This window comes from Lycium ferocissimum, chromosome 6 (genome assembly GCF_029784015.1).
Source record: "Lycium ferocissimum isolate CSIRO_LF1 chromosome 6, AGI_CSIRO_Lferr_CH_V1, whole genome shotgun sequence".
In the NCBI taxonomy this organism is placed as follows: domain Eukaryota; kingdom Viridiplantae; phylum Streptophyta; class Magnoliopsida; order Solanales; family Solanaceae; genus Lycium; species Lycium ferocissimum.
Genome location: NC_081347.1, coordinates 67,942,002 through 67,966,457, shown reverse-complemented (window position 1 = coordinate 67,966,457; position 24,456 = coordinate 67,942,002). Strand labels below are relative to the sequence as shown.

The following is a 24,456-nucleotide window of genomic DNA, read 5'->3' as shown; positions in this document are numbered from 1 at the left end:
GTCACTCTAATTAAGCCCGTCTACATCCAGAATTATATTAGTTTCTCTAGTATCAGAAGTTGTCCAAAATTATTATGTATCGACCGATAAATAAAAAAAGAGATGCATAAAAACTTAATGAAAATTCAAAGAGGCAAGAAGATATTCGATACTCATGATTTAAAACTGGCATACATGCAGGTATATAGCACTAAGACATACTGGCCATGCGATAAGACAGCGAGAGACAACTCAGACCAGGTAAACATCCTTATCATATAATGAAAACATAAAAGCATCTCTTTTAACAATTGTGTCGATAAGACCAGTAATAGCTTCAATTCTTTCTGGAGATACCAAGCCTGCCACGGAAATCGTCCTCCATAAGGGGAATACCATCCCGTAGTTTGATCGTTGGTTCCCATCCAAGTAGTTCTTTTGCCTTTGTGATGTCCGGCTTTCTCTGGCGAGGATCGTCCGGTGTATTTTCCACTGTGATAATTTGCACTTCTGGATTGATAAGCTGCAAAACAACAACAACAATAGTTAGAGGCATATCCAAGATTTTAACTTGATACGTTCGACCTTATAAGGTTCTTAGAAGTGGACTTCTTGTATATTTAAATTTATGAGTTCATATATACTGCGTATTTATTGAAAGATAATGGATTATGATGAACCAGTTACCGAAGGGCTAGATCTGCCCCTAACAATAGTTTGTGGCAACAAATGTAAATGTGTTATGCAAATACATAGACGAGTGCAGGTTCAGCAGATTACCTCCTTCACGTTCTCAGCAAGTTCAAGCATTGTGAATTCACCTGATTGCAAGAAGATGAGTTGTTTTAATTAAGTGATAAAATTGGAAAAGAAGGGGTTATGATCAGATATGCACCAAATAAACAGAAGCTAACCTGGATTCCCGATGTTAATTGGTCCAGTATTATCTCCCTCCATCAGCCGAATAAGACCATCAACCTTCATCATTTGGAAAGGAAGGTAAGAAAAAAGATAAAGAAATTATATGAACTTCAAATCACGTGGCTCATAGACTGCATTATACCATGTCGGAAACATAACAAAAGCTGCGGGTTTGTGTTCCAGGAAGCTGAACAGTCAAGGCTTCATCACTACAGAATTGCACAAGAGATAGGGTTGGCCATTGTTAATTCTCATAATGTGATTAACTATGGAACGGTAAGAGTTATGGCGAGGTTCAGAATATTACCGAATTGCCTGGGCAATGAAATTGCTGACGACACGACCATCATCTATATTCATTCGCGGACCGTAAGTGTTGAAGATTCTAGCAATTCGTATTTCTGATACAGGCCATCATTTCAAAGATGTAAAACAATGCTTCAGAATGTAGAACTTTACGAAATGAAATCCAATAGATTTGAAAGAAAACCATTCTCAAACATATATATGGAGGAAGTGCTATATACCAATTCCATGCTGCCTGTGATAATCAAACATCAAAGTCTCAGCCACTCTTTTTCCCTCATCGTAACAACTCCTAACTCCTGAAATTCACAAGCAACATTATTATAAGCAAACTTATGCTAGAGTGAGTCCAACAGAAAAGTTTTTAACGAAATAAACAAGTCTATCATTAGATGCATTCTTGGGCAAATGATCAACGATTTGTTTAATGTCAAATAATCAGATAGTGCAATTTCAAAAAGCAGAATATGCATACCAATTGGGTTGACGTTTCCCCAATAGCTTTCATCTTGAGGGTGAATAAGTGGGTCTCCGTAAACCTCGGAAGTTGATGTCAGTAAAATCCTGCTTGAATAATGATAGTTAGATGAAGATCTATTATCACAAGAATAATTGACGATAGAAGCAGATTCATACCTTGCACCAACTCTCTTGGCAAGTCCCAACATATTCAATGTGCCAATGACATTCGTCTTAATCGTCTGCAAATACCATAGAGCAAGTCAAAAATCAACAGAAAAACCCCAGGCTTCATCTTTTAGGTTATGTAGATCCAAAGGAACATAGTGATAATATTGATGAAAACTTTGCAATACAGGGATCTTCATAACTGACCTTAACAGGATTGTATTTGTAAAAGATTGGGGAAGCAGGGCAAGCAAGATGATAAATTTGGTCAACTTCAATCAATAATGGCTCCGTCACGTCTGCATATCACATGAATATAAAGACAGATGATTAAAGAAAACTCTTTAGGAGGAAACATAGAAAAACTCAGAAAATAATTAGCGAATGGAGCTAGTAATCGTAGAAACTGCTCAGAGATACTCGCAAGACAATTGTAATACATCAAAATTTCAACATGTGCAGAAAGTAGAACCAACAAGTGTGCTTTACCGTGACGAATTAACTCAAATCTTGGATGGCCAAACCATTGCTTTAGGTTATCCTTTGATCCAGTGAAGTAGTTATCCACAACAATCACCTAAGCATGATGCAACAAGTTTAGGTAAATGCGATTGTATTTCTACTTTTATCTGATTCAGCGGTTGCAAACATATGATGTGAAGCCAGTGGTAAAGTACAAACCTCATTCTTTTCATTTTGCATTAGTCTGTCAACGAGGTGAGAGCCGATGAATCCAGCACCACCAGTCACCAAAATTCTCATGTTGGCCTGTGATTAGAAATTTGGAAGATACAAACAATAAAAACACAAGATATATCAAGATAAAAATGACCAAAAAAAAAAAAAAAAAAAAAAGATTCAACATCGAGATACTACATGAGGAGCCATGTCTACTATACCTGGAAAAATTTTGCTTTTCGTAATGGCGATGGTTCTGGTGGTGGTTTTGCAGATGCATTGTTGTCTCCATTGGAAGCCATTTCTAGATCACTTCGATTTCTGCACCCAAGATCTCAAAAGTTCAAAACCATATAAACACTCTGCAAAATGTTCCAATTTTACGAAAGAGAAACCATGATTACTACATAACCATTACTTACAGAGTAACACAGATGCATAAAGAAAAAAAATAGGAAATAAATTAAACAGATAAAAGCCACCATTTTCCCCAAAAGCCGACATATACATATGCATCAATCAATCAGCTAAACCTCACTTCAAAATTAATTGGGATCGGCTATATGAATCCTCTTTATGCTAATAGCCATAATGCCCTACCTAAATCAACACAATATCTACAAAGGCAAGAGGTCTTTTATCCCAGAAAATTAACAACCCCAAATCAAATATCAACAACTGCGGATAAAAAGGCTTTGTCTTTCCAGAGAATTAACACACCCAAATCAAATTTCATCAACAGAAGATACAAAGCAAACAACTTGATTCCGTATTCAGCCAAAAAAAAAAAAAAAAAAAAAAAAAACAATTTTCGATCATCTGATCACCTCTAAATGCTAATGTAAACAGAAAGAATAACAAGTCCAAGGCTCAATGCATGAATTTATAGAACGAAAATCATATAAATAACGTGAAAAGCACGTAAATCAAGATCCCTAATCACACCAAACATACCAGCTAGACAATGATGGAAGAAATGAAAAAGGTGATGTTTGAATATAAAAGTGAAAAATCAAAGCATGTATACATTTATTTTGCACTGATACATCTAACATGTATACATAAAAAAGGTTAACTTTATTACACATTGTAATTTTACGGCAAAGGGGGTTTTGGATGAACCCCTTCCATCCCCTAGCTCCGCCAATGCATCGCTTCACAAATTAATCGGTGTCAGTTATATGAATCCTCTTTATTCTTTTTTTATCCCTCTTCAAGATCCCCTAGTCCGAGTAATCCGGATTAGTGCCATTAAAAACCCGAGAAGGGTTATTAAGGTTCCCTACCTAAGACGACTCCATTTCAAGGCTCAAAACCCGTGATCTCTCGTTAAAAAGGATAAACCTTTAACATTCCACCACACCCTTCACCAAAGGAGGTGGATCCTCTTTATAAATCAATCACAATTTATAATAGCAAGAATATGTATTTTTCAAACCCCACCCCCACCCCCCACCCCCCCCAAAAAAAAAAAAAAACAAAAAAAAAAGAGAATTAACAACAAAGACAAATCAAATTTCAATTTTCAACAACAGAAGAAATTAAAAGGAGCAAATTTTCAAGGAATGAACACACACTAATCAAATTTCATCAACAGAAGATAAAAAAGCTAACAACTTGATTACATATCAGCAAAAAAAACACAATTTCTGATCACCTGATCTTCTTTAAAAGCTAATGGAAACAGAAAGAATAACAAGTCCAGGGCTCAATGCATGAATTTATAGATGAAAACAATATAGATTCAGAGCAATTAACGTGAAAAACACGTAAATCAAGATCCTAAATCACACCAAACATACTAGCCAGACAATGATGGGAGAAATAAAAAAGTGACCTTTGAACATAAAAGTTAAAATTCAAAGCTTTTTAGCAACTCTAAAAAGACCCCACAACAGATCTGCATCTAATTTAATCAACACAATCAAAAAGAAAATTGGCCAACAAAATATAATAATTATACATTACCTGGTGAATATGAGGAAAATGATGATGCTAATGTAAAATTCAGAGGTATATAAACCCACAAAAAATTGGGTAGATGGTGGAGGAGCTGTAAATAATTGCTGGTAATAAAAATCTGTAAGTTTTCTGGTTGGAAAATAATAATAATAATAAATGTTGTGATTACTATATTTAGTTTATGATTTATCTTGCCACGTTGGTTACATGTCAGAAGCGTAAACTAAACTGAACTGAACTTTCACGTTATCTTTCCAATCACAAAGAAACAACATAGTTTACGTAGTACTTTTTTGTCTTTACCCAAGACAAGCTGTCCTAAAGATGTTTAACATAAACTACTCCCTCCATCTATTTCTACTTCACCCTTAATTATTGTTAAATAATTTAATGATTGAGATCATAAAATATATTCTGAAAGTTGTGCAGCAAGTAAGAATTTCTTGAATTCTTCAAATTAATAATCAATGATAAGGGTAAAATATGTATGAAATGAGAAATTATTTATTAATTTTTCAAATTAGACAAGTGAAAATGAATATCTATTTTTAATATACATACCAAATAAAAGTGGACGGAAAGAGTATATTTTTCTTTATTTTGAGAAAATTTTAAATTTGTGTTAAGAAAATTGGATATTAAATTTAACTCAATCCCATCAATTCGTTCATGCAATGTGAGTTGCCAAACTCATATAAAGAAAATCAAGTCCCTATCCACAATTAATTGGGGAACTAAACAATTTATTTATGTGTATTTAAAATTGAGCACTAGGTCCATATATGTTGACGCGTCTTCCTAGTTATTTGACGTTGGTGCAGATCCCCTCTACTGCGGCACATCACACATCTCATTCACATACAAACACAATTATGTTGTTTTTAAGGGATATTATCACTAATAATTGTGTTTGCTTAAGCCTGGTTGAAAATGTTTTGTCATTTTACAAAGATTCCTTCATCTGTAATAGTAGTAAAAACTTTTTTACTTTTTTTGGAATTAAAGAGCTTTATTAATTACCCGACTGAGAATTACAAAATCAGGGGAGAAAACACTTAGTCAGCCCCTCTCAGAGTGTATACACTAATTCAAAAGTAACAACTTTCCAGTTAGCCTAATAGGACCATACTTCTAATCTGCAAGAAACTAACATATGCAAATAAAGAAACACTATTTCTAATTCGAATACGCAAATCATTCTTCAAAGTGTGCAACAACTTTCTTTTGACCGACTTCGTATTTCTCACATTAGGTTAAGATATTCAAAAGTAATAAAAACTTTTGAATATGAGTTCTCAAATAATTTTTTTTTATATATAGAAAACGCTTAAACCACCCTACTATATTTTGTAGGGTGAATTCGAAATATTAAAGGTTAAAGAATTTTGAATGTCAGATGATTATTTTAAAGATTATTATATATAAAAAGTCTATGCCTTTTATCTCATTTTCGTTTACTGTAGGATTATAGTTTGTTTATTTCATAGCATCAAGTGGCTGTAGTTTAGTGGTGAGAATTCCACGTTGTGGCCGTGGAGACCTGGGCTCGAATCCCAGCAGCCACACTTGCATCCTTTTTTTGGTTCTTTTAGGCCGCCGTCGCTTTCAGTTTTGTATTTCGTATTTAACTTAAGCCTTCAATTAGATTTGATTTAGCTGTTTAAAACAAATACTCCTTTTAATAAGTGTTTATTTAGCCTTTTTTTTCAAATCTCAATATATCAAGTTGATAGAAATAGTATTTTATTTAGCATGTGCTAAAGCCTAATAAGTGAACACTTAGGGGTTGTTTGGTTGGCAAACAAGTTATCTCAGAGTATTTATCCTAAGATTACTTGTCCCGAAATTTGTTATCCCACCACCCCATAGAGATAAAATAACAGTAAAATCTAGGGATAGCTAATTCCAAATCAGTTATACTGCAATTTTATTCCAATCAAACATGAAATAAACTCATCTCAAATTTAATTTCAAAATTATTTATCCCTTCATCACTCATACCAAACAAGCCCTTATATTATATATATATATTTTCTATGTCCCATAAATCAGTTTTGACAGAGCAGGGGACCGATCAGAAGGTTACTAAAATTTCCAGCAAATTCAATCTCATTCGACGTCTTATTCAAACAAAGGTACAAATCTCGATCTGTTAAATTTATACACACATATATCTATGTTTGATGTTTGATAGTTGTGTATATTCATGTGAATATATATATAGATCTGAATTTACATGTATCTCAGATTCTTGAAAAAAGATTGGGTTTTTTTTGTCTGTTCTTCTGTGTGTCGTTTTGCCATTCATTTTGATTTTTTGTTTGCTTCGTGCATGAATGGGGTTTTGATCGGTGAAAGTGGTACCCATTTCTGATGTTCTTTTGTCCCTTCCAATGTTAGTGTAAAAATTATTTAGTCATATATATATGAAGAAATGGAGAAGATAGTAACAAAGTGATCACATAGCATAGTGGATATCGCGTTAGATTCCGAATCTAAAGGTCGTGGGTTCGAATCCCACTGTGATCACTAACATGCCTTTTTTAGCACCTGTTTTATTTTTCTTGGTTTCATATTTTGAATCGAGCTTCTGCAGGCCTATCTAAATAAATTTCTTTCTCTCCACACGGGTGTATGGTTCTCGTACATCTTACCCTCCCTAGATCTCACCTGTGGGATTACATTGCGTATGTTGTTGTTGTTTCATATTTTGAATTTACATGGACTTAGTTAAACTTTTGCAGAAACCTTGCTTTTGTTGTCTGTTCTTTTGATTTTGTGTATCGTGATCAATCATTTTGAATTTGTTTGGTTCTTACATGAATGGGGTTTTGATCGGTGAAGCGTTACCAATTTCTGTTCTTTTGTCCCTTTTGATGTTGGTGGGAATTCATATTGAATATATAAGGGAATGGAGATGATGGTAAGAAGTGGTCACATAGCATAGTGGATATCGCGTTAGATTCCTAATCTAAAGGTCGTGGGTTCGAATCCCACTGTGATCACTATGTGCCTTTTCTTCGCACCTGTTTTGTTTTCTTAAGTGGACTTACATGTTTTGTCTTTGGGTTTGGAAATTGCATAATGATTTGAATTTACATGGACATAGTTAGATTCTTGCAGAAACCTTGCTTTTGTCGTCTGTTCTTTTGTGTGTCGGCTTTCCTATTCATTTTGATTTGTTTGCTTCTTACATGAATGAGGTTTTAATCCAATTTCTCTTCTGTTATTCGTTTTCAATGGTGGTGGAAATGTAGTACTGAAATGTATAAGTGAATGGAGAAGATAGTAAGAGGTGATAGCATAGTGGAGTGGATATCACGTTAGACTCCGGATCTAAGCTTGTGGGTTCGAATCCAAATGCCATCGCTACATGCCTTTTTTTCACCTTTTTTTTTTTTTTCCTTGGTTTCATGTTTTGTGTTTGGTCTTGGAAGCTGCTTAATGAAATGTTTTTTTTTTCCTAATGTAAAATTATCTTGGAAATTTTACTTCTTTCTGCTGGGATATAAGCTTGAGGTGATTGATTTGAGAGACTGTTACTAGCTGCTTCCACTGCATATGTGCAAAATAGTTATGAACTTGGTGCGACTGCTTGTAATTTTCATTTTGATTGCGCATTTTACTAAATGATATGGGTAAATTATGCCACCAAGATATTTCTATTGGAAATGCAGGTTGGTTTTCACTTGATTGAGGGTTTTTGTTCCTATAATCATTGCCTCGGCATGACATATGTTTGTGGAGTGAAATAAAAGGTTAAATTTTCCTTTTTTCGTTTTATTAGTTTAGGAGTTTGTTTGTGTCATGTGCTGCAAAAGTCTTTCTTTACCTTATCGAGGGAAAGTACACGAAAGTCTCAAGGGTGTTACTTGAGCAATTAAAGGACTAGGAACAACTTCACCTTTAACATTTTTAGTAAGTATAGATATGTGTGTTGTTCACCATGATATTGTGTTTGTGAATTTGCTTTAAGCATTAGGCTGACCGTGCTAGATGCATTAGGTACATTGACATCAAGAATTTTAAAGCTATTGAAGTGGCTCTTGATTTTAAGTGAATGTTATGCATATAGTAGGCACTTAACTTGGACAATGAGGCTTTTCTGTTCGGTAAAGAGGAGGATGATAGGTCCGTTTGGAATTGGATAACTCAAAAGTTATCATCATTCTCATTGATGTGTAAATTATTCACTTGTTGCTTATAAATAATTTGGCTTTGTATCCTCTGTGATAGTCTGGTAACTTGTGCTCTCATCAGAATGTTGAGTATATCGTAGGAATAAGAAAGGAAGGATCCTTGCATATTCTTATGTTTTGTGGTAAATAATAAGAAGGATATTCTTCCCTGAGAGCTTGTCCTCAAAAGAGAAATAAAAAATAGTCTAGTGTGCAATGGCATATGTTCAAATTCTTATTACTTTTGTGCTATACCAATATTCTGGCTCCAAAAAGAATCGAACGTTCTCTTGTTTCATGAATAGTTTAGTCACTTTACCTGGTTACCATGAAAGCAGTGACTGGTGAAAAATAAAAGGTTATTTCAGGAAGTGAACCTTTGTGTTTAGTGTACTAGTTTTCTTATATGGACTTCTTAATTCAATTAGTATCCGTTACACGATTAGTATCTTTTGTTCTTGTGATTTTGGAATGAATCTGTCCCTTGTTTTATTTCTGATCTAGTTTTTGGAAGCCAAGATCATTGCAAAGTTGTTGTAGACCTACTTTTATGTTCATTTTGTTCTAACTGTTGGCTCTTCATTTTTCAATTGCAGATAATGGATGACCAAGATCTAGGATTCTTTACTAACTTTCTTGGCATCTTTATTTTCGTATCTGTTATTGCTTATCATTACGTAATGGCTGATCCCAAGTACTCAGGCAACTAACTGATGCCAAGCAGTTCCTTTCTGGTCTCATAGAGTCGAGCTTTAATTACTTGATATCTTCCAATTTGTGAACCTGGTAGTACTTAATCTAATGCAAACATTCTGAGGAAAATGTGCTGGTATTTGTGTCTGGACGTAGAGCGTTAACGCTGGAATATGCAAAATCATTGGTAACACTCAGATTTTATTTTTGTTCCTGGAGATTTAATTTCTATCTTGAGAGGTAAATCATAATCTTTTGAGCAGCTTTTCCAATCCTTTATATATCTGAATATCAATACTTCCATCATTGGTTTTGTAATATTTTGAGACGGGATGCTCTTTAAACCAGCTTTTCCCGTCCGTATACATTTTGTTACTATTTGAGATAAAAAATTGCTGTAGAAGAACAAAAATCTCTGCAAAATAATACAAGCAAATCAATTTCGTTTCATCAATCTACACTTCAGTTTTCCAGTCATCCGCTGGACAAATCGAGCTTTTTCTACGCCCATTTTTGCATGTGAAAGAGGGAGGTCGAGACTGCTATATTTTTACCTAAAACCAACCAAGAGCTAGAACTTATGTTAGCAAGTGGCGAAGGCACAAAAATTGGGTAGAAATTCGATTCCAGTTTTGAACTCTTAATATGTGACCAATAATGGGTTTGGTACATACACTATATGTTCAAGTTCACAGATGAAAAATGCAATTACAAAGTTCAAGCTTCAAATTCCCAAAATCGGACCTCGAGGATTGAAATGAATTAAATTGCATTTCTGCCATGAACGAACTTAAAGAAAGAAGAATATTAGCAATATATACTAGACCCCCACCATTTGACTTTTGATTACGCATCTTTAGTCAATTTTTAGGAATTATTATCAACTGTGTACAGAAATTTAAAAATGGTATCCTGACACAATAATTAAATGAGATAGTACTTGTTGCTAATGAGGTGATAAAAAAAGAATAAGTATACATTTCTCTAATTGATGTGAAGGGAAAACATAATTTTAAAATATTAATTTATTTTACATTTTAATTTTACAAATGAAATCGAGAGCCATTGACAATAAAACTTGGAGGCTTGGCCATAAGAATTATTCACTTTATTCCGAAATTTTTTTTCACTTTTTTCACTTTTCAGCATTTAGTCATAAAAATTCCGAATACAACTTCCGGAATTCCAAAAACGAAAAAAAACTTGTTTTTCAAAAAATTTCACTTTTTTAGAATTACATTTCAACAAAAATTACAATTTCAAAAACTACGGCCCAACACAACTCCAACTCCAAAATTCCAAAAAAAGTAATTTTTTTTTATATCTATGGACAAACAGGCCCTTATGAGAAATTGTATCCTATCAAAATAATTACACATGAAATCGAGAGCCATTGATAATAAAACTTACGACGCGGAAACCCGACAAGAGTGAGGAAAAGCCGAGGAACATGAACCCGGCAAATCCAAGGGCTATTGAGATATCCGATTGTACACAGAACGCATTGTTAACCGTACACGTGTCTATCTCCTTCAACGACCGAGCTAACGACGTTCCCGCCGATTCCGCTGACAATAACAGGTACGCAAAAACCTACACACACAAAATAATGCAAAATTAGCTTCGCGTTTCACAAATTTCCGCAAAAACGAGACTGAACATTATGAAGTGAAATACTCCTAATACGATATTACTTAAAATTATTACTAATATTTTAAATAATTAAAATCTATCAAATATATTTTAAGTACCCGTTTGGCTATGAGAATTATTCATTTTTATTATATCACTCCTAATTATAAAGTGACAATTTTACATATAACTACTAATTATGAACCGATAATTTTATCATATCACTCATAATTATCATTTAAATAATTGAAATCACTCAGATACCCGTGTGGGCATGAAAATTATTCATTTTTTCCGAATTTTTTTTAATTTGAAAATTAGCATTTGGATATGAAAATTGTTCTCTTTTTTCACTTTCAGTACATTCAAAAACCAATTTTGCAAAAACTATAACTAAATACAACTTCATTTTCAACTCCAACTTCAAAAATTCCAAATAAAGTGAAAAATATTTTATATATGGCCAATTGCTCACTAAAAGTTGTGCAACTACTAATAATTTCTTGAAGTTTCTACCTCAATAATAATAAATAGTTACGAAATGGTAAATTATTACTTGATTTCTAAACTGGACAGGGAAAACTGAATATCTATTTTTAATATACTGAACAATAAAAATGAACAAAGAAAGTACTTACGAACCTGATCGTGGCCGAAATCAAACCAAACTTGTGCAACTTCAGGGAAAACAGTGGCGCCTCTAGAAATCTCCCAAACGGATGCTCCTACTTCGAAGAGTGAATATAATGCAACAATTGCACCAGCAACAGCCACAAACCTACAAAGCAAAAACAAAAAGTTTTACTAAAAACAAAAACAAAAAAAATCAGCAAATTTGAACTCCGCGTACTAAAACGGCGTCATTTTAACAGTATTCCGTTTTTTTTTTTTGGCTAATGAGCAAAAACTCCATTAATTTTTTCTTTATGACATGAGAACAAAAACTAAGGTTTATCCAACATCACATAAATGTCAAGTCGAGTATAGAAATCATCCTCCATTATAAAAGCGTGTTTTCCATTAAATCTCAAGTCGAGTATAGAAATCATCGCGTGTTTATCAGTTAAAGCAACAAAAAACCCAGCAAATTTGAACTCCAGAGTATAGAAACGACGACATTTTTTCAGTATTCCAATTGTTTTTGCTAATGAGCAAAAAACTCAGCAAAATTTGAACTCCAGAGTACTAAAATGACGTCAATTTATCAGTATTCCAAGTTTTACTAATGAGCAATGAACTCCAGAGTACTAAATTGACGTCATTTTATCAGTATTCCATTTTTTTTTTGCTAATGAGCAAAACATCCATCAAATTTCAACTCTGGAGAATTAAAATCTCAGTAAAAGTACTAAAACGACGTCATTTGTTATAAGTATTCCAATTTTTATCCATCAAATTTGAACTCGGAGATTTAAAATCGTCCAATTTATCAGTAAAAAAAAAAAAAGCAAAAAATTCGGCAAATTTGAACTCCGGAGTACTAAAACGATGTCACTTGATCAGTATTCCAATTTTTTGTTGCCAATTAATGAGCAAAAAACCCATGAAATTTCACCGTTTCATCAAAAGGCTGCTATTACCTGAAGGCATCGAAGTGATGCCACTGATCCAAATCATCGTCACGTCGAGAATTAGTGAACATGAATAGAGCTGAAGCAAGTGAGAAGCAAAAACAAGCGAATCGAAAAACGATAACCAAAATGTTGAAACGCCGTAGCTTATGTACAGACACGCTTGAATGGAAGTGCGACGGCGAAGGTGTATCAACGACGCCGTTTCGAACCTGAGGTGATCTCATCATCTTTTTCTCTTAACAAAAATTAATAACGGTGCATTTTGATAGGTAACAATTAAAAGGTAACGATGCCGTTTCAAAGGTTTACTGATAAAGGGATAAAAAAGAGAGAATATGTAAAGATAGAGAGAGGAAAAGGGGTAGAAGGTGACAGAAGGAATAACAGAGCAAAGGAGTATTCAGTCACACTAATAAGGGGTCGTTTGGCAGGGATATACAAAAAGTGGAATTATAAAATAATGATTGGATTATTTTTAGTGAATATATTTCTTATTCATAGATATTTGGTTCATTAAATTAAAAATAGGATAAAAGATTAAATTTGTCTGAAGTATACGGAACGAAACAGATTGACCATCCGTTAATAATTGAGGTCAAATATGCACTCGCTGTTACTAGTCAGAGTCAAATTTGCCAACTGTGTGAAATGAAAGAAATTTGCCGTTATTTTTTAAGCTGTGAAAGCTAGCACCCGATGATTCACGTGTTACTCAATTCAAGATTAATTTTTTTAAAATGGAGGGTAAATTTTGAACCATTTGCATCGTTTAAGCGCAAATTTGACTCCTTCGCTGCTTACGAGCGAATTAAATTCATTAAATTTCAACTCGGAAGTACTAAAACGACGCCGTTAAACATCAAAGGCTATTATTATTACCTGAAGGCATCGAAGTGGTGCCACTGAGGCAAATCATCGCCACGTCGAGAATTAGTGAACATGAAAATAGCTGAAGCAAGTGAGAAGCAAAAACAAGCAAATCGAAAAACGATAACCAAAATGTTGAAACGCCTGAGCTTGTGTACTGACACACTGGAATGGAAGTGTGATGGTGAAGGTGTCTCAACGACGCCGTTTCGTACCTGAGGTGATCTCATCATCTCTTTCTGACTCTTTTCTCTATAGAAAATTAGCTGTGCATTGATAGATAAGAATGTTTTGGTTACTGTTTTTGGGTCTCCTGAAAGGATAGAGAGCGAAAGAGAGAGAATATATGTCTGTAAAGATAGAGAGAGGAAAAGGGTAGTGAGTAAAGGAGTATTCACACTAATAAGGGGTTGTTTGGGAAGGATATAGAAAATGTGAAATTATAATACTTAATCCGTCTCAAATTATTTATCGTTTTTTTTTTGGTTTACACGCCCTAAGAAAAATTAATTAGGAGGGGTATTTGACCTATTTTACCCTTATTTATATCTGAGTTATAATTTCTCTCCATTAAATGTTTACTCTACTATTTATGTGTAACCTGACAAAATTCTACTAAGAATATATGGAGAAAAACTAATTAATTGTGCTTTGAACTTCAAAAATTACGCAGGATCTCACGTGATGTATCCTTGAAAGATAAGCTAATATATATATGGAATTTGACTACGTTGATAAAGATAATGCTATGCCTGTAAGATGATGTATTCATATGTGAATTCTTGATTTTCTTTGTAAAATATGTTTTGATTTTCAGTTATTTTTAGTTTTAATTTCAGTTATTGTGATTTGTAAGGTCTTGTGCCGACCATACTTGAGTTAAAAAAATAAAACTCACCATATATGCTATGTAAGTCGAATTGTGTTTCCTTTAAGAATTTAAAGTTAAAGCCTATTTGGAAACAGGTAATTATGGGTGTAATTACGCGGTGTTTTTTGTTTGATCGAAATAATTACGCGATTAGGTGGAATACAAATTACACTCTCCCGATGTTAGAATGGGTGTAATTACACCGTAATTACGGGATTATGTTTAGTTTGTTTATTTTTTTACTTTAATTTATTTTTATTTTTAATTTATTTTATTTCTATTATTTTAATTTTTTTGATTTTTAATATTTTTTTATTTCTATTATTTTAATTTCTTTTTTATTTTTACTTTTTAATTATTTTTATTTTTTAAAATGTATTTTTCTTTTTATATTATTTAGTTTTCATTTTCTTTTTTTCATTCCCAACCTTTACTTGTGATTACGTAATCGTCGTATTTTTTTATTTTATTCATTTAGCATAACCGTGTTATTATTCTAATATTTGAAACTACACTTCTTAATATTGGAAAGAATGAGTTATTAACAAACTTGACATATAACGGGTGACGTTATTAAAGTAGAATTTAAAAGTGAATGGGGTTATAGACTTATATTTTTTCTTTCTTTTGAATTATTTACTTAAGTTACGTTATATTGTGTAATGTTGGAATTTGACATAAGAGTATTATGTTGAACTTTTTCTTTTGGATTTTGAATTTAGGTTATATTTTCAATTTTAAGTTATTTGCTTTCACATTGCATACGTTGTTTATTTTTCACTTACATTTTGATGGATTTTTTGTGTCAAACATTTGAATAATGTTATGATATATTTATTAATATTATTTTTTTGTCAAACATCCAATCCATGACGTTCTCATAAAAAAAGTCTTCTTTTTAAGTTTTATAATTAATTAAAATTAAATATTAATTTAAAAAATATATATCAATTATTTTTGTTACAATATTAGTTACAAATATATGATTATTTATTAATATATTTTCAAGAAACAATGTGTTATTAAATAACTAATTTAATATCATTTATAAAGGCAATATTTTTTAAATATTAATTTTAAATTTTTTATAATTAAATTTTATTTTTAAATTAAACTGACCTGTAATTACACTTTAACCAAACATCACGCTTATAATTACACTAATTACGTTATAAAACAAATAAATCGTTGTAATTACGATACACAGAATTACTAAAGCTATGTAATTACTTATCCTAGTAATTACACCAATTCAATTACAAAGGATAGAGAGAGAGAGAGAGAGAGAGAGAGAAAGGATAGAGAGAGAGAGAAAAAGAGAGAATATGTCTATAAAGATAAGAGAGAGGAAAAGGGCAAGAAGGTGACAAAAGGAATAACTGACAGAGCAAAGGAGTATTCACAGAGTCACACCAATAAGGGGTCGTTTGGGATGAATCCAGAAAATGTGGGATTATTTTATTAACAACAACATATCCAATGTAATTCGATAAGTGAGCTTTAGGAAAAGTGATGTCTATGCAGCCTTATCTCTATTATGTGATGATAGAAAGGTTATTTCTAATAGACTTCAATTGTAGATTATTTTATTAAGTATTTGATTATCGTGCTTAATTTTGGGATTGGTGGTCTGGTTTGTAGCTAGACTAAACGTGGGATTATAATACAAGGATTAAATAAACGATTGTTTGGTTCAATAAACCTGAAATTAGCTATACAAGATAAGATTATAATAATTTTTTTAAAAAATATTTGGTTTACATTAGATGAACTTTGATAAATTTTTGTTTATAATTTTAATCTTATTTTTCTTAAAAGACTTTGGAGAAACGTTGAATAAATGTAAATTTCGTAATTTTTATTCCGGAATTACTAATCCAAGAGTGTTATTCCACATAGAGTGCGGTATAAAAATAATAATAATAACATAATCGTGGTATAAACAATTAGAGTATTGCTAATCTTGAAATTTAATGGAATATGATTTGATTCTGCAAGCGGTTCAGTACAATGAAGAAATTTCGAGCAAAAGGGTTGGAACTTACTGATAGGAAAGGAGAGAAAAACAAAGCAATACCACGATCTCCTCACACGAGCTCGTACACATAGAAAAGAGAAGAGTCCTTACCTTAGATGTCAAGAGCTACCATTTTACACCTAACTTCATGCTGAAGAAAGCTCTAATCGAGCAACCAAGCAAAAGAGACGAGCTACACAAGCACCACGGGATTAACGAAGGGGAAACCACGTCAAAATCTTGTTAACCTTTACCTAGCTGATGGGGGAAACACTTAGAGAGTATTTGTAAGTACGGTAACCCCATTTTATGGTTAAGATTAATCGGATAATTAATAAAAATGACAACAACATACCCAGTATATTCCCACTAAGTGGGATCTGGGGAGGGTAGAGTGTACGCAGAACTTACTACTGACAAGCGACTTATTATCGGGGGTTAAACTACGCTTTTAATGTAAAAGATCTTATGTAGTATAACTTAAATCTGATTGAAATTTAAGTTACATACTATCAGTGAAATGAATTTTTACACTATAAATTCAATTTAGTCAGATATTTTAATCTGTTTTTGTTAAATATATTTAGAATTATAAATTAATTTAATATAATGATAGTTCATAGAGTACTTCTGTATGTGGTACTTTCTTTGTTTCTTCGTTTACACTTTTCACACGCAGTTAGTTTGAAAGTGTTCAAAGTACGTACGCTGCTTTCTACACGTGCTATATAGCAAGTAGCTTTTGTTTATTCCTTCAGTCTCATTTATGTGACTTTACTTAATTGGGCGCACAATTTAAGAGAGAGAAAACTTCAGTCATAGTCATAGAACAAACTATACATATTCATGTAATTAAATTATCTTACTAAGATTAAAATAAAAAATTAAGAATTACATTAGTTTTAAAAATATAAAATGTATCATTTTTGGGGCATATCAAAGAAATTCGTGCAAGAAAGAGGGAGTAATATTTCCAATAGTACTTTTTTATTTTTGAGTTTCTCACTCAGTGTGTGATATTCGCTTGAATCCAACTAATTCAGATTCACGTTAAAAATTCATATAGTGGGTGTAAACCACTCCCTACTGAAAGCGATTATATTTTCAGGACTCGAATTTGAAATATTTTATTATAAATTAAAAGATACCATCCTATAACAACTTTTGATAGTGTTGTGCGGTTAATCAGCATGTCCATAGTGAAGTCGTTGCAAGTTCCTTTCCTGATGTTTGGTATTTATATCGGACTATCGGAATTTGAATTTTGCTGTTGTCCTTTTAATCACTTAGCCGCAACTGGTGGACTCATATTGCTCTTTGTAGAACATCTTTTTGTCTTCGATTGAATAAGCCTCGAAGAAAACATTAAACATATGTCTTGTACACACCATTTTTTATTTAATTGTAAAAAAATTAAATAATGCAGGTAAAAGTTGAAACCAACAGAGAGGCTCTAGGTTCCCTCTAAGTTAACTCCCATCTCTTTATTCATTTTCCTCTAACTCCCTAACATGAATCACCAACCCCCCACACCCCAAACACACACATCACCACTATAGTAAAGACTATCCTCCAACATTCCTTCGTAATTACGAGATTTAAAGCACATGAACCTGGACGGCACTGTCGCTTTAAAGCAAACATCCTGAGCCAAAACTATTGCCACAAATTATTTTGCTTCCTGACAACAATAGCAACTATTATAACCAAATATCTATCAACGAGGGACGTAAAGTTAACTCTGATAATTCTATACCCCTGTAGTTCTATGTCCATCAGGTACACAAATTATTTGTTTTTGAAACAAATGCCACCTTAACATGAATCATTATTGTTTGAAAGATTACGCTCCTGATGAATTAATTCATTTCAAGTCCTTGCTACAAAAGATTGGCAACAAGTTAGAAACACTTCTTCAGAATGATTCTGTACCCAAGTTCCTATAGGAAAATTGTTCCAACTACCATCACTATACAAACAACAGAAATCTACGAAGGGGAGGATATCCTTTACAGGGTCTGTTTAAGGTGGGTCATATAATGAGAAAAATGTAGCTTTATATACATCAAATAACAGTCCTTCCCACCATCCTCCTTTCCCTTTCATTAATTAGACTTTGTTGGTTTTACTATTTCTGGGTTGGGACAAGGTTGAAATGGACGTAAAGTAGATATAACACCAGTACATGTTCAATGCAGTTGGCTTAAAGTCCGCCAAACGTCCCACCAAAAAAATGAAAGGGACAAAAAAAAAGACAAAAGCCAAAGATCACAAAGTTCAGCTACCTATAAAGTACTTCCACTGAATATAAAAGGCAATTAACCTTCAAAGTAAGATAACACGAATGCCAAAATGACAAAACCCCCAAGACCAGAAAGGCACGATACATAATGTCCAACGGTCAACAAATTCTACATTTTGTAGCAATGAACAGCCAGCCAAAAGAACGACGCCACTTCCTCGGCTTTATCATAAAATGGGTAGGAGCATTCTGTGTTTAGTCCATTTCCTGTGATCGTCTTACACAACGACTGACCCTTTTCTTGAACTCATCTCTTTTTTCCCTCCATTCCTTCTGCAAAAGACAATAAACGGAGACATTAGAGATATTGCGCTTCAGGGAACTGGGAAGAGCAAGTTATTGAAGAAACAAGACATCTGTCCACGAGTTGAAAGGTGCAACAAATGAAACAGTCAGAAGTCTCAAAGAAATGAGGAGAGGGACGACAAAGGGAAAGGTTAAAATGTGTAAAAGAAACAAAGAGGATTTCGGAAATGCGTCTATAGTTCATCCTTACTGTACAATAACAGTAATTTACATAACATTGTGTGAGTTCTATTTTGTCAGTACCTTCCATCCAGCAAACACATGTTAAATCTAAAAACTTTTAGGTGGTTCATTCTATCAAACGAAAATAACTTTCAATGGCTGATTGATCATTATCATGACACAGGCTTAACTGCATTTAAGGCTAACTCCCACAAGTCGAGATATCTACGGACATTTTGTTTATATAGAGAGGTGCAGGGATATTACTAAGCGGAAAGCTAAAAGAAACCCTAATGCATGAGCGAAGGATTAAAAAAAGTACTTACAGCAGCTTCCACATTAGCAGGAGATTCATCATTAGGGCTTGAAAGCATGGATATGATGCTTAGAACTATACTCTCCACCTGCAAAGGAAACTCTGAATCAAGTTTTGGTTCGATAGAAGTTATACTCTTTATTGTTAAAACAGCATACAGAAAACCCTCTTAAACCAAACAATCAGGAGTAACAATCACAAAAGAAAGAACACCTAAAGTGGCACACTTGCTGGATGTGTAACAAGTTAACTGTTTTCTCAATTGTGTTGGTCACATTTCCTCTTTGATTCACAATGAAAGAAGCAGCATACACTATTCATAACAAAGGGGGGTAAACACGTCTTGTTTTATTGCACTATGCATAATATCTTTAAATTTTACATGTCTTAGAACTAGTCCGGCCAAAAAGTGGTACTTTACTCTCAGAAAAAGGATTTCCGCCCCTGTACCAATGGGGAAAGAATCTCTCACCTAATCCCAACAAAAACATGAATAAATAAATAAGTACACGAACTATTAAAAACAATACCGGCTTTGTACTACTATTCGGTTTATCTTAAATCATCAGTAATGCTAATGCTCACCAACCACTTCCATACCCAAAGAATTAAGCAACACTAGATCTCAACTATTGCATAAGAAGTCAAAAAGCAATAAAGAAGCACTGAAGTCAGTGAAGGACAGCTGGCGTTCTCACATTTGACATGCATCTTCAAGTTGGTGAACTTGAGTTTCGAACAAAGAATTCTAGCGAAATTAGAATATGTAAGAATCCAATGCCAATGCTTATACCGAGCAATTAGTGTCAGCAGTTTTTTTTTTTAAATTTTTTTAAAGCAGTTTTTAGCCCCCTATATAAAAAATCCTACTTAATAAATTAGAAATTCAACAAATTAATAGCAACGGCGTCACTTTATAATTTATATAGCACATTTTTCAAATTGTTTGAATAGTCAGGTCAGGTAAAACCTGCTGATAACAGTCTCCTCTTTTTCTCCAATTCTGGATGGACACTTGTGGCGACTCAAAGCATAACCAAGAGTTACTTCAGTTTGGAGACAAAAGGCCAGACCACTACTATTATTGTCCAGTTATACTAAAAGGGCATACACAACAGGTATTTCTTTTCTTTTTGCATTGCAGAATTGCCTTTGGAGATGCTTGTATACGAATACCCGTAGTGTTAGAAAACCCCTTCATTTTCATCAGCTGAGTTAACTATGAGACAAGTTTATCAGTCTGCTGAAGCTCAAGAACCGACCTACTCAATCACAAAGTACCAGGATAATTCAAGCATTAAAAGAAGTATCATCGAAAGAACGCTAGCAATCATGAGATGTTACAACATATATTCCCGATCCCAGGTTCTTGAGGTGATTTTGCCCTTACATTGCATTTACAAAGAAGTGCAACGCAATTAATTAAAAGGTCGTTAAAAATATTTGGCAGCATTTAAGATTAGTATAACAGAAGATCTTCAGAGTTTCTTTTGGTTTTTCTTTTTATTTCTTTGACAAGTTGGAAGATTTTGAGTTGAAACAAAAATGTGAAATAAGCAAATCTTTGACAGACATTAACCCCCTTAAGTACAACATAGGTAACTTTTTTATCAGTAAACAAGATATAATATAACCAGACGACAAGATGGTGAGTGAGCGGTCCACAACGCAAGAAAAACAAAAGAAAGGATTTTTCATATACATCCTGATAATTGCACCAAAAGGTTAGCCGCTGTAGGGAAGATTTTTTGCAACAAGCAGATTGAAAAGGATAATAAGGAATGAAGTTACTGCATACACATTTCATCAAAGGTCTTAGATAGTCATACCGTGTGGACAGGAGACCAACGTTCACTAGCAAGCTCATAGCCGTTTGGATCATCACCCGGGGGGTGAAGGATTGAGATGCAAACCTTTCCATCAGAGTAAACTGTATGGCATACCAGAATACCGAGCAAAAACCAAAATCAATGATGATGATGAAGGTAATGAAGAACAATCGACTTATTAAGCCTCTAAATAGATATGTAGCTACAAACCATTAGGATGCCAGATCTCTGTGGTAAATCTTACGGTTGGAGGACTGTTGGGATAGTTTGGAGGAAAGCTCATGATGGCATTAAAGAAACCCCCTTCACTGCAATTATAACAATTACACAATGTTAGGCATCCCTCATACAAACTTATCTGTACACATTAACATCGGACATGACCAATGTCATAGGATCCATAAAGCAGAGGAAGAGTTAATAACAACAGAATGACAAATAAAAAAGAATTGATAAACGAGGAATAGAACTCTTGAAAATGAAGAATGACAATATTGGTTCTCATAACCATGAACGCAAGAGCACAGAGTTGACTGAAAACAGTTGCTTTTTCATAAATTGTATACTGGATTCGAGCCGTGGAAGCAGCCACTAATACTTGCATTAGGGTGGGCTGTCTACATCACACCCCTTGGAGTGCGGTCCTTCCCTGGACCCCGCTACTGCGGGATGCTTTGTGCAACGGGCTGCGTTTTTTGTTTTTTTGTCTCGGAAAAGAAACTATCAATTTCATGTCAAAACAAATTCTTTATTTGTTCGTACGCGTAGCCTTTCCCCTGGGCAAGATGCCTATATTTAAACCGCAATTTCTTGAATCTATTGAGATGGTGGAGATACTCAATTGGAATTAGAAGACCTACCTATCCAATGAATTGGCATACCTCTTACCCCCTGTTTGGATGGTTGTATCCCGTGGTTCATTATTGTATTGTTTTCAATGAAACCATATTTGTTTCCATTGTTTTTAAAATTATGTTGTATGGTGTTGTAAACCCGTTGTAATTCCGTGGTTATATAACCATAACGGATTTGGTGGTTTTTGCGTGGTTAAGTATTTCATTTCCCCATTATACTACACCCCACCCCACCCTACCACCCACCCCCTTAGTATCCCCAAAAACGGTACTAACGAATCTATAGTTCTCAAATTTCCATGGGTTGGAAAAGGGGCAATCGATAGGGAGTTCATCCTTTAGAAAAAAATTGAACACAAGATCCTACTTTTCAACCAATCAACGCAATCGGCTATATATTCTGTTATATTCCCTTTAATTCCAATACAAAGATACAACCTTTACAAGATAAAATTAGTATATTCTAGTTCAAAGCTTCAGCAAAAATAGGCCAAACCCAGAACCCAAATGGGTCAAATCAGAAATGCAGACGCGTAATTACAAACTCAGGCCAAACCTTATCAATAGAATTACTACTCAATACAATCCTGAAATAGTTCAGAACCCAATTACTTGAATCGACCGGACAGACATTCAAGGGCAAATTTACACCAAGATATAACAAATTCTAGAAATAAAGAGCTATAAGCCAATACAAAAAAAAAAAAAAAAAAACTACTTTTACAATTGGGACAAATCAGAACACTATAGCCACCTCTACAAAATGCAAACACATACTCCCTCTGTTCCAAATTATGTGATACACTTTCCTTTTTAATCTGTCCCAAAAAGAATTGATACATTTCTATATTTATACATAATTTAATCTATGGCTTGTTTTAGACCACTAAGTTTCAAAAGTTTCATTTCTTTCTTAAATTCCATGCCTAGTCGAACTATATCACATAAATTGGGACAGAGGGAGTAATTACAAACTTAGACTAAACCCAATCAATAGAATTACTGCTCAACAGTTAAGAACCCAATTAATTGAATTGAATAAATAGCCATTCAAGAAAAAAGTTTACACCAAACAACAAAAAATTCAAGAAAACAAGAACCATAAGCCCAAATACAAAATCAAGAAAATACAATTGACTCACTATAGAGTATCTTGTGGTCCAATAATAGTAACACTCCATTCAAACAAATTGCTTTCATCAACTAACCCAGCAGAAAAACCATCAACTGGGTTTTTACAGAGATCTGCAAAGAAAAAGGACAGATCTTTAAATAACCCAAAAATCAAGAATTTAAAAAACAACCCCAATCAGCAAAAAGTTGCAAAAAATAACCCCCCCAAAAAAATGGTACCTTTAAGTTGTTTCTGAAGGAGAAGACTAGCTTGTGAAGGTGAACCTGAAGCCATACAACTTCAGAGAGAGAAAGAGCTATTTTCTTCTAGAGAGAGAAAGTTGATGAAAATATATATAAAAAGGGTGTCTCTCAAGAAGGTTCTAGGGTAACGAAGGAGATGGAAAGATGAAAAGATGAAAAGAAAGAGAGATTTATAGGGATGTTATATGTTATGTTTTGGAATTTATATAAACAGTGGCGGTGCAGTATATATAAATACTGGGGGTCAAAAAAGAGTAAAGACCCATCTTTTTTTAGCCTAAAAACTGACTGATATACTGTCATACAACACCTGATTGTGGAAAGATTCAAAGTATAGGGGCGGTAAAAATAGTGTTTTAAAAGACAATTTTAGACGAGATAATGGTAAAACGCCTCGAAACTTACGTGTGGGGTTTACTTATGTGAGGCTTACGTTTTAAGAAAATTGATCGTACATCTTAAACACGCCAACGTCCAACGGGTTCGCTTAATAGTTTTTACACAAATTATGTGTCAAATTCCATTTGTTAACACTGTTAACCCTCATAATTCTTTAATAAAAGGATGATGTTTAATAGGTTTTTCATCTATAGAAATAAGAAGATTGAGATAACTCAAATGACAAGCCGTGATATTACATAGTTACTATTTGAAAACACCGTGAAGGTGAATATCACTTAACATGTTTTAAAAAAATACATAACTGAATTTTACATCTTCATTTATTGTTGGTCTTCATGCGTTTGTCCCATATCTCAGAATTATCATATCTAGTTATCTCGCTATTTGAAATTAATTTTAAGGAATAAAATTAATTCTGAAATTAATTATCTCGTAAATTAATTACATTTTGAAAAAAATAGGTAGAAATTTATAATTAAACTTGAAAGAGCAGAATAACTTGAAAAGGAATAAAAGCAAAATAGGAACCTCCATTCAAAAGCGTCAAATCCGAGCAAATTATGAAGGACATTGCATTTTCACTTTGTATTTGCGAATTGATCA

At 33.4% G+C, this 24,456-nt stretch overlaps 3 protein-coding genes and 3 non-coding genes across 8 annotated transcripts; 3 read left to right on the top strand and 3 right to left on the bottom strand.

Moving 5' to 3' along the window:
* Window positions 1-103: 103 nt before the first annotated feature.
* LOC132060166 (UDP-glucuronic acid decarboxylase 5-like) lies at window positions 104-4,634 on the bottom strand. Its single transcript, XM_059453066.1, has 13 exons — window positions 4,480-4,634; window positions 2,733-2,832; window positions 2,515-2,601; window positions 2,323-2,410; window positions 2,041-2,132; window positions 1,843-1,907; window positions 1,682-1,770; window positions 1,428-1,505; window positions 1,208-1,301; window positions 1,043-1,109; window positions 894-957; window positions 760-800; window positions 104-502 (listed from the first exon to the last, which is right to left on the bottom strand). The coding sequence occupies exons 2-13, from the start codon at window positions 2,811-2,813 to the stop codon at window positions 317-319; spliced, it is 1,032 nt and encodes a 343-aa protein (XP_059309049.1). The 5' UTR covers window positions 2,814-2,832; window positions 4,480-4,634; the 3' UTR covers window positions 104-316.
* Window positions 4,635-5,966: 1,332 nt separating this feature from the next.
* On the top strand, window positions 5,967-6,038 carry TRNAH-GUG (transfer RNA histidin (anticodon GUG)). The gene has a single exon. It is a non-coding gene; the product is annotated as a tRNA-His (tRNA).
* An 891-nt stretch (window positions 6,039-6,929) lies between these two features.
* On the top strand, window positions 6,930-7,002 carry TRNAR-CCG (transfer RNA arginine (anticodon CCG)). The gene has a single exon. It is a non-coding gene; the product is annotated as a tRNA-Arg (tRNA).
* A 403-nt stretch (window positions 7,003-7,405) lies between these two features.
* TRNAR-CCU (transfer RNA arginine (anticodon CCU)) lies at window positions 7,406-7,478 on the top strand. Its single transcript has one exon. It is a non-coding gene; the product is annotated as a tRNA-Arg (tRNA).
* A 3,237-nt stretch (window positions 7,479-10,715) lies between these two features.
* On the bottom strand, window positions 10,716-13,778 carry LOC132060949 (CASP-like protein 4C2). Of its 2 annotated transcripts, none has more exons than XM_059453841.1 (3): window positions 13,430-13,778; window positions 11,619-11,754; window positions 10,716-10,937 (listed from the first exon to the last, which is right to left on the bottom strand). In XM_059453841.1, exons 1-3 carry the CDS (start codon window positions 13,648-13,650, stop codon window positions 10,716-10,718), a joined length of 579 nt encoding a protein of 192 aa, XP_059309824.1. In that variant the 5' UTR covers window positions 13,651-13,778. The 2 variants fall into 2 exon arrangements, with proteins under 2 accessions (XP_059309824.1, XP_059309823.1); XM_059453840.1 differs by lacking the exon at window positions 13,430-13,778 and adding an exon at window positions 12,557-12,783.
* A 4,803-nt stretch (window positions 13,779-18,581) lies between these two features.
* Window positions 18,582-23,620, bottom strand: LOC132060165 (ubiquitin-conjugating enzyme E2 7-like). Of its 2 annotated transcripts, none has more exons than XM_059453065.1 (6): window positions 23,428-23,620; window positions 23,217-23,319; window positions 21,431-21,528; window positions 21,221-21,321; window positions 19,398-19,479; window positions 18,582-18,877 (listed from the first exon to the last, which is right to left on the bottom strand). In XM_059453065.1, the coding sequence occupies exons 1-6, from the start codon at window positions 23,480-23,482 to the stop codon at window positions 18,855-18,857; spliced, it is 462 nt and encodes a 153-aa protein (XP_059309048.1). In that variant the 5' UTR covers window positions 23,483-23,620; the 3' UTR covers window positions 18,582-18,854. The 2 variants fall into 2 exon arrangements, with proteins under 2 accessions (XP_059309048.1, XP_059309047.1); XM_059453064.1 differs by having other exon boundaries at window positions 18,582-18,880; window positions 19,402-19,479; window positions 23,428-23,616.
* Window positions 23,621-24,456: the final 836 nt, after the last annotated feature.